Source organism: Colias philodice, chromosome 1, assembly GCF_061535455.1.
Source record: "Colias philodice isolate Cphi_HAF_F1 chromosome 1, ilColPhil1 Martin Lab GWU primary, whole genome shotgun sequence".
Lineage (NCBI taxonomy): Eukaryota > Metazoa > Arthropoda > Insecta > Lepidoptera > Pieridae > Colias > Colias philodice.
The window spans coordinates 2787464-2796830 of record NC_143086.1 but is presented as its reverse complement, the minus strand read 5'-3'; the positions used below and the strand labels follow the sequence as shown (position 1 = coordinate 2796830).

At 33.1% G+C, this 9367-nt stretch overlaps 2 protein-coding genes across 2 annotated transcripts in view; one reads left to right on the top strand and one right to left on the bottom strand.

Moving 5' to 3' along the window:
• Positions 1-2540: 2540 nt before the first annotated feature.
• The window catches only part of LOC149491042 (sodium channel protein Nach-like), a 29085-nt gene continuing 22258 nt past the window's right edge, over positions 2541-9367 (bottom strand). The window contains exon 11 of the mRNA XM_089698760.1: positions 2541-2740. Within this exon, the coding sequence (XP_089554886.1) occupies positions 2541-2740 (200 nt within the window). The remainder of the gene's footprint in view (positions 2741-9367) is intronic.
• Positions 4356-9365, top strand: LOC149491043 (uncharacterized). Its single transcript, XM_089700067.1, has 4 exons — positions 4356-4366; positions 8439-8651; positions 8778-8839; positions 8914-9365. The coding sequence occupies exons 1-4, from the start codon at positions 4356-4358 to the stop codon at positions 8952-8954; spliced, it is 327 nt and encodes a 108-aa protein (XP_089556193.1). The 3' UTR covers positions 8955-9365.

The window sequence follows — 9367 nt, the reverse complement described above, 5'->3', positions numbered from 1 at the left end:
TTGCTTGTTGCACAATTGATTAATTCACAAGGAATTCACAAAAAATAAACTTATTATTAATAATAAGTTTCTGCGTATTATTAATAAACGAAATATGAACTAGGAAAATAGAATTTTCTTTTATTTTGTTTACGCGAGCATAAAGAAATTAAAACCTTTTAACGGATTTCAGACGCGTAGTCTTTGCGTCGTAGTCTAAGATCCCAATGCAGGATTACTTCATTCATAGTTTTTTTGATGAAACCAAAATTTTATGTATATTTATAATTAGGAGAATATATATCGACTAGATTTCCGGTCAAAATTTGGCCGCAAGCATTTTTAATTAATATTCATCATCTTTAACAGTCAGCAACCCCCATTTGCTGGACTTAATTAGGCAACCATATAATATGATAATTAAAAGAAAAAAAGTTGTGTGGTTTTATGAAACCACGGTAAAAGTGAAACTGTTCGAACGGTTCCGGACACTGCTTTGTGTAGCGCATGTCGCGTGTCGGTCGGCTGCCGAGTAGGTATACCTACTCGGTAGCCGCGATACACGCGATATGCGCTACACAGACCAAAAAGTTTGAGACGATGTAATAAAAGTTTCAGTTTAAAAAAATAGCTTTAATTTGATATATGATTCATAAATGTGCGTTATGAACGTGTAACGTATAAATGGATTGAAATCATACCTGTTTGCACTAGGCTGCGAAGGGGTTGCGGCCAGATGAAAAACGGCAACCGTGGTTTTTTAGAATATTTATGTAATTTGCCGTGATGTAGACTATAAATAACAAATGAAAGGAATTTTTTTCCAAAACTTCAAAGTGAAAAAATTTAATTAAACATGCTAACCTAGTCGGTATATATTCTCCTAATTATAAATATGTATACATAAAATTTTGGTTTCATCAAAAAAACTATGAACGAAGTAATCCTGCGGTGGGATCCTAGTGCTATCATGTTCGCGTAATTAAATATCGTTTGTAAATCTTGCATTGACAATGTAATTGTGTACGGCTAGCCTTATTTTAATTAGAAGTGATAATAATATTGTTATTAAATTAGTTATAGGTATCAATTTAATAGGTCTTATTATTATTAATGAACATACTTACCTATATATTAATACTAGCTTTCCGCCCGAAAGAAAAACCCGCTATAGTTCCCTTTCCCGTGGGATTTCCGGGATAAAACCTATCCTATGTCCCGGAGTAAAAAGTAGCCTATGTCCTTTCTCGGGTATCAAAATATCTCTATACCAAATTTCATGCAAATTGGTTCAGTAGTTAAGGGTGATTGAGTAACAGACAGACAGACAGAGTTACTTTCGCATTTATAATATTAGTATGGATTGTATACAATTTGACTGTTTTTTGTATTGTAAACCTATTTGTAGTAAAAATATACCAAATAAGTATAAACAGATTCAACATTCACCTTGTTCTTGTTCATCCTTATGGAATTCGTGCTGTATGCAACATACGGTAAGTAATCATCTATTCTAAACTAGTAAATTACTAATATATAAAAAAAAACTATGTATATAAAAAATCATTAATTTTATTAAACTATTACATACAAAGTATTTAATTTATTTATTATTCTATAAAATTAAACAGCACCCAGTTAACAATTTGTTAAGTATACTAATCTGTATCTATGATTTGATAGAATATCCAGTGCTATAAGAAAACTATGTAAATTGTTTCTGGGTCACTTGATCCTAGCTGCGCTAGAGGTATTACAATAATTGCAATATTGTTTGAGCAAGTTTACGCAGCCGCTGTACTATCGCAAGACATGCTGTTTTGCCGCGGGGTCGCGGATTATTTCTAAACCCGTGACCCCGCTACTAGAGCGGCTCGACGGAACTGTGGAGTTTAGAGTGGAGAGATAATTCAATGATACAGTATCGAGATAACACAGCGCCCTTTCCCTGAGGAAACAGATTACTGAAAAATCTCATAAAAATATGTATAAGTACTCAGGATTCGAACCTGTCACATGTTGATCTATAGTCGAAATTGTAAACTATATAATATACTAATATACTAAGATACCATCATATTCTATACTAGCTTACTGCCCGCGGCTTCGCCCGCTTTGTCTAAAACCTAATAAATTATATACTAAAACCTTCCTCTTGAATCACTCTATCTATTAAAAAAACCACATCAAAACCCGTTGCGTAGTTTTAAAGATTTAAGCATACAAAGGGACATAGGGACATAGGGACAGAGAAAGCGACTTTGTTTTATACTATGTAGTGATTTCTTTAAATCCTTTAAATATTTATCAATATATCATCAACTTCTTTTAGCATGAGTTAAAATTTATAAAATAAATATTTTACCATAGGCCGAATAGATTTGATGTAAACTAGTACACCACCCAATCAATAAATATTTCAATACTTTATAATGTGTTTCTCAATTCTCATATGAAAACACTTCTCACACGTTTAATATGGAACTACTAGAAATTGAAATAAAACACAAAATAGAATCAAAACTTTATTGAGTCAATATCCATCGTTACTCTTCCATTTTTCAATATCGCTTCGAATACAATTTGTTCGGCCAATTACGTTTCTCTTCAATATTTATTACATTCTTTGGCTCTGTCCGGTTGGTCGAAACATTGGTGATCTTACAATCGTATACAATGCAAGATATTAGGAATATAAAGAAATCGAAACCAGATATTAGGGTAAAGCCAAGCATCAGGCTTAAGAGACCTCCAAATGCAGCTGTAATGAAAACAGAATTCTTATGAATGCTAATTTTTATATATTAAAACACAATATGCAAGTTATTAAACGTATGATATTTTTATAAGTAAAAAAATAACAATAAGATAATTAACAATTGATTTCATGCAACTTTAAGTCTATAAAGAAAAAAACCGCTAGAAGATATGCAATTGTTTCAATAATATACATATTAGTTTTTGAATTGTTTCGTCATATTTTTATTACTAACTTAATAAATAAATAAAAAATATGAAAACATAATATTCTAACCATGACATAACACAATGGATTAACCATTTATATTGATAATATCGTAGAATGAATAATAGAGACAAATCAAACCTAACCAAAAAGCCAGGTTGCGGTACAATTTAAACCACAGTATTACAATATTATTTCCTACGGCTGTAAGGCAACGCCTTTGATGTCGCGCGATGTCACCGCCAGTGTAGTTACTTACGCTGCCACACGAAAATATGCAAGGGTTGCAACAAATGGGAAATAAAACAATTGTAATTATTACTATTATGATGTAATTATTTATGTATATGTACATTCAAAATCATTTCAATTATTAAATCTGATGTAATTATTTGTTCTTTTATATATGTCGGTGCAACGACGTTATACGACTACCCTCAAACTACTAAATAATTATAACTAGCTAAAATTTACTTTGATCTTTTTAAATAAGTGGTTGATTAATGCAATGAAATAATTAAATTAACGAAATAATTAATGTTTGTTAAAAATGACAAAAATTCATTGTAAACATTCGAGTGGCAACACTCAAACTAATTCTTGTGAGTCATGGTTTGCTTTTAAATACAAGCGCCCAACGGCACAGAGCACATTCACGCGCCGGCCGTTGGAGCGTTCGGAGCTCTCTCTATAATTTCGACGTAGATAAAAAGGGCAGTAAAATACCTACGGGCGTCCTACTTCGAGTATGAGCGTCTGCTCTGATGATGGTGACGTCAGAATTGCTGACGTCACTCTTTTTAAAAATAGCCTTTGGGCCCCTTCTTCCGTCATATATAATTACATATATTGCACTGCTAAATATTTACGTGACACTTTATTTTTGGATGTTCTTAATTGTCTATTATAAAATTTAACTAAGTAATGCATTAGCATTGGGATCGTCGCGTCGTCCTTTCGCGTTAGGTAATGCAAACTAAGCGTGTTTGCGGTACGCGGCCCGCGTCGCCCGACCCCCCGCCATTTACCCTCCGTTTCTCTGCACAAGTACATTCGTCGCCGTACTGTATAGATATTGTAATACTGTGATTTATACATTAAGTATTACTCATACGTGATTTCTGTCACTCAAAATCCTATCAATGTTCTCACGAGATTGTATGATTCGATATGAAGCCACAGCTCAAATGTCGTCAATACTATCGCTATCGGCTTCACTGAAATCGATTCAGATCTTGAAAATATTTGTGAATTGAAGCGTAATAATTTTAGATGCCGTAGATTATGCATGAGTAGTCCATTTTCAAAGTATAGCGTACTGATTGAATCGAATTCCCAGGAAATAGCAAGATCTATTACACCATATTTATATCATTGGAAGTTTTAAACTGCCAATTACCTATACAAAAACATGAAGCAATGGTAAAATATATTCTTTATAAAACCGCCCTTGCAGCTTTAAAGTTTGCTTCACTGAAACAACTAGTTATTCCTGTAAAGTTTAAGCCCTCTGTGTAACAGCTTATTTTGATATACAGGCGCTACCCACAACAAATTTGTTTGAAGCAGTACCTAAAACTTCCATAGCTATCTAAATAGTAATGTTCAGTTCGCTAACAACCATCTTGTTAGATTAAACATTACATTTTAGCAGAATATGTGTGAGGGTTTTAATGTGTACATTGGATAATCAAACTGATGATGTTTTTCTTAACACTCCTATAGTCTATATGGGCTAATTCAAAAAAATATTTTCCTAAATAGTATATCTAAAGTGGAACATCTTGGCTTTAAGAACACAGAGAAATCAACATTTGTCCCCTGCAATTTAAACTTAAATTGTTTTATTTAGTTTTATTCTAAGGTTTTATAGTATAACTGTATTGAAGTAGTTATTTATGTTCTGTGTCTTGAAAATAAAAACTTTTCAATGATTATTTTTCCGACCCCAATATCGACCAATAGAATTGCACCATTCGACGTCACGTGGTACAACCTACATGGTATTATACTGATAATTTTTTGAAAATTTTCTCTGGTCGTTGACGTCAAACTGACAGGTTGAATTCAATTGTGAAATTATTGGCCGACATTTGGGACGGAAAAATAATCCACCGAATACCACACGAGCTTCAAAATTATCTGGCATTTCCCTCAAGGTTCCCTGCAAACAAATAAAGTCGTCAAGTTTTTCAGGAAAAATCATTTAAACCTTGACTAAAAACTTGACTCCTTCATTTGTTTGCAACGAACCTATCGGAAAATACCCGATAATTTTGAAGCTCTTGTGGTATTATAAGTGAATATTAAATTAAGTCACAACGTTTCGAACGTTTTATAAAGCTATAAAAAAACTACAACTAGGTATTTTTATTTCTTAATCTACTATTCACTATAAAACTATACACTATAGACATATTCATTTAATTTTAATGAATTAGAATAGATCAATTTATCTACTACGGAAGCAAATATGAATCATTTTTATTCGTGTAAAATAGCTAATATATTATGATAATTGATAAATGTCTCAAAGAATATCATAATCCATCTAAATACGCTTAATAAAAAAAGGCATGGCATGTGATCGTGCCGAGCCCTTTATTATTTGATGAATAAAAAGAAGCTAATAGTGCAGTTTGCAATACAGATAACGATATTTTAAAGCGAAGGAATCTACATAATATATAAAAATGAAACCCGTTTTCCTTGGTCACGGCATCACGCGTGAAAGGGTGGACCGATTTGGATAATTCTTTTTTTAGAATATTCCTTGAAGAACGAGGATGGTTATTAATTTATAAAGACACGAACCCGCATCCTTTCGCGCCATTCCGGGGCGGATGCCTGACCAATTCAGCCACTCGTGACCCGCCAGAGCAATCGAATTTATTCTATTCTTTCAGTTTTATGTGTCTAAGGGACACACCGCGCGCACTCTATTGGGATGATTAACAACCATCTCAACCAATATGAAACACTTTTCAGTGAATACAAAATTGTAACGATGGAGCACGACCTTTTTCGTTGAAATTGATATATATATTGTTTTATGGCATTCAAATGCTTTATAAATATAAATTTATAAAGAATAGAAAAAATTGTATGTCCCGTATCGTGATCGAATTGTTTCTATCTTAATCTTAATCTTAATACTATTATAAAGGCGAAAGTTTGTTTGGATGTATGGATGTATGGATGTATGGATGTTTGTTACTCTTTCACGTAAAAACTACTGAACCCATTACAATGAAATTTAGCACACATATAGAGGGTAACTTGGATTAACACATAGGATAGGTTTTATCCCGGAAATCCCACGGGAACGGGAACTATGCGGGTTTTCCTTTGAAAACGCGGGCGAAGCCGCGGGCGGAAATCTAGTACTATTATAAAGGCGAAAGTTTGTATGGATGTTTGTTACTCTTTCACGTAAAAACTACTGAACCGATTACAATGAAATTTAGCACACATATAGAGGGTAACTTGGATTAACACATAGGATAGGTTTTATCCAGGAAATCCCACGGGAACGGGAACTATTCGGGTTTTTCTTTGAAAACGCGGGCGAAGCCGCGGGCGGAAATCTAGTTCTTTATAAATTTATATTTATACAGCATTTGAATGCCATAAAACAATATATATCAATTTCAACGAGGATGGTTCTTATGGAAAGAAAACATAAACATGTACCACGGGTGAAGCCGGGGCGGACCGCTAGTAAAGTAGGTATATATTAATTAGCTCCTTCCAAAATAGAATTCATAAATATTATGTGTATTTATAAAGGTAAATTGGATGGTAGAAATATTTATTAAAAAAATACGCATATCACTAACGTAAAGCTATAAGTACTACTCACTTATACAAACTTTTATCAAGACATACGAAAAATTAAATAAACAGAAAACTGTGATGTTGTGTTGTATTCAGTTGACTCTCAAGAAACGTCCTTAGGAATAACCTTATGATAAATATCATATCAGTCGCAATTTTAAATAATCCGCTGATGCGGATTTTTTAAATTTCAATGCTCAATATATTCAGCAGATTATACTGAATATATTAAGCATTGAAAAGAATCAGGTACTTACTAGAAGATTTCTCTACTAAAAGAGAAAGATACATAACATTTGTATTTCATACTCGAAATGCAACAAAGACATATGAATTCATAAAATGACCTATCTAATTATTAAATATGAGGTGCAAATTCCTTGGTTATTCCCTAAATAAGAAACACAGAGATAAGAGTGAACGAATTAGCATAACAATTAAAAACAAACCATATCAAAGTCGGCTCAATTTATCGTACTTCGATCAGGCCTTGTATCTTGTACAATCTTTTGCGTCTGTACATTGACGTCATGCTGATATGTTACCAATTTTATGTAAGTTATTTATATAACGAAATTTATTGTTTCATTCTAACAGACAATACAATAAATTAAATATAGTACATTAGACATTTGTGTATTTTTTTTTCTATGGTCCCTGAATTTCTTTATGTTTAAGTTTTTTTTTTATTAATACTCTCATGAGACTTCAACAACAAACAAACAAAACAAGATAAGCATCTATGGTTCTTTATTTCAGCCCATAAGCACAAATAGGAATTAATTTCTTATCCCAATTAGGGATTTATCAATATAGTGAAGTCCCATGTCCCCTAGTGGGGTAAGGGGCAGATGCATTATACATCTGTTTCACTGATCGATTTTCTTTAGGGACAAGTAGGTGATCAGCATCGCAAGGTGATCATTCTGTGTCCTGCCAGACCGAGACATTTTTTTTTCTTCGTCTCCACCGGGAATCGAACCCAGGACCCCTCGGTACTACGCTCACGCGTCAACCACTGTACCAAGGAGGCGGTCGAAACGAAATTTATAGCACTCCAATATTTTAAAGAACACAACAAAAACTAGTCGTATACGTGGGTTCTTTGCACAAAGAGACGTCCATTAGCGCCCAATATTATATTCTGTTTCGTTGCGTTTTCGTCATCAGGATATAACAACAAAGAGTGCTATTTGAATAGATATTATGCAATAACACAAGTTGTTAATTGTAAATACAAGTGCAATATTAATTCCATCTCCCAAACGTTTGTTGAAAGTGGGGTAGTTTCGAAAAATCTTTTTAAGGTGATGAATTAATTTTTCTAACATTTACGGCCCTTTTTAAACCTTCGTAATTTTTATATTATTAAAGTTGTCGTGATGAAAATTCTTGACAAGAAAGTTCAATAGTAACACAATACGTCTACCGTTTTAGAAACATGATTCCATGATATTTTCTCGATAGAAAAAAAATACAAAGTTCTCATTGTTATTTTTTTTTAATCTCTGGCATCTTCAAAATAACAAACGTAAAGTTACGACTTTTTGGATATTAACTATAAAATATACAACCTATACGTCTACCGATTTAGAATTTTGAAATATGCGATGGTTTTGAAATAAACAAGAAATACTTGAAATTAGCGCGTGACCAGCCAATATAGCGAGAGCCGCCCTGTATCTTCCTACCCCGATCGCTGCACGAGTCATTCCCGCTACGGCCGTCACACGGGGAACTTGTGTCGCTCGCGCAATCGTAACAAAGGGCGACAACACGATAAGACAAATGGGGACAATAAAGAAAATAAGAAGAAGAAACATAAAGGTTGGAGGAAAAAGAATGCTTACAATTGGAACAAATTAATGAAGTAAGTTGGTTTTATTTTAAATTTGATGATAATTGTATTATAGACGATGTTTGATATGTACCCCTGTTTTAAGTACATAACGAATGTGTAAGATTTTTTCCTTTATAGCATAGATAATCTTTTCAGAAATCCGGAATCCAGAAGGAAAATAAACCCACTGATTGTTCACAATGTGAACCCACTCCTTCGTAAGTACCTTTATTCAGTCAAAAATGTATGTTATCAACGCTCTACTGGTTTTATCGCATGATTCCATTTTTAGCAAAAAGCAACAAAGTGCAAAGAAATAAAAAATCATGGTGAACTTAGTGGAAGTATGGTGGACGTAATATGGAACAGGAGCTCATTGGAGTAGTATTATATTTAAAAAAAATACGAAAAAATTTCAAGAATTACATTTCTTAGTAGGTGGTAGATAAGTATGTTGTATAAAGAATTTGATGTTGATATTTATTTCATTTATACTTACTACACCTGTGCGGGAAATTGCTTAGTACTAAAACAGGTTTATATTCATATTTACATAGTAATGTGAGTTTTCATTTCGAAAAATTTTGTGTAAGTATATTAAATTGAGTTCCTGGGTGATCTGGAAACACAATTGGGCCCGGAAGATGGCGCTGCAGTCACTCCTCCTAATCACATGAACCGATTTGGATGAATATTTGTGTGCACATTTCATTGTTGTGGGATGATTGGTTGATTCGTTTTCACAT

Coding starts and splice junctions, on each gene's coding strand:
- LOC149491043 (XM_089700067.1), top strand. Junction 8,652..8,777: donor AATTGGAACAAATTAATGAA/GTAAGTTGGTTT, acceptor TAATCTTTTCAG/AAATCCGGAATCCAGAAGGA. Junction 8,840..8,913: donor CAATGTGAACCCACTCCTTC/GTAAGTACCTTT, acceptor TTCCATTTTTAG/CAAAAAGCAACAAAGTGCAA.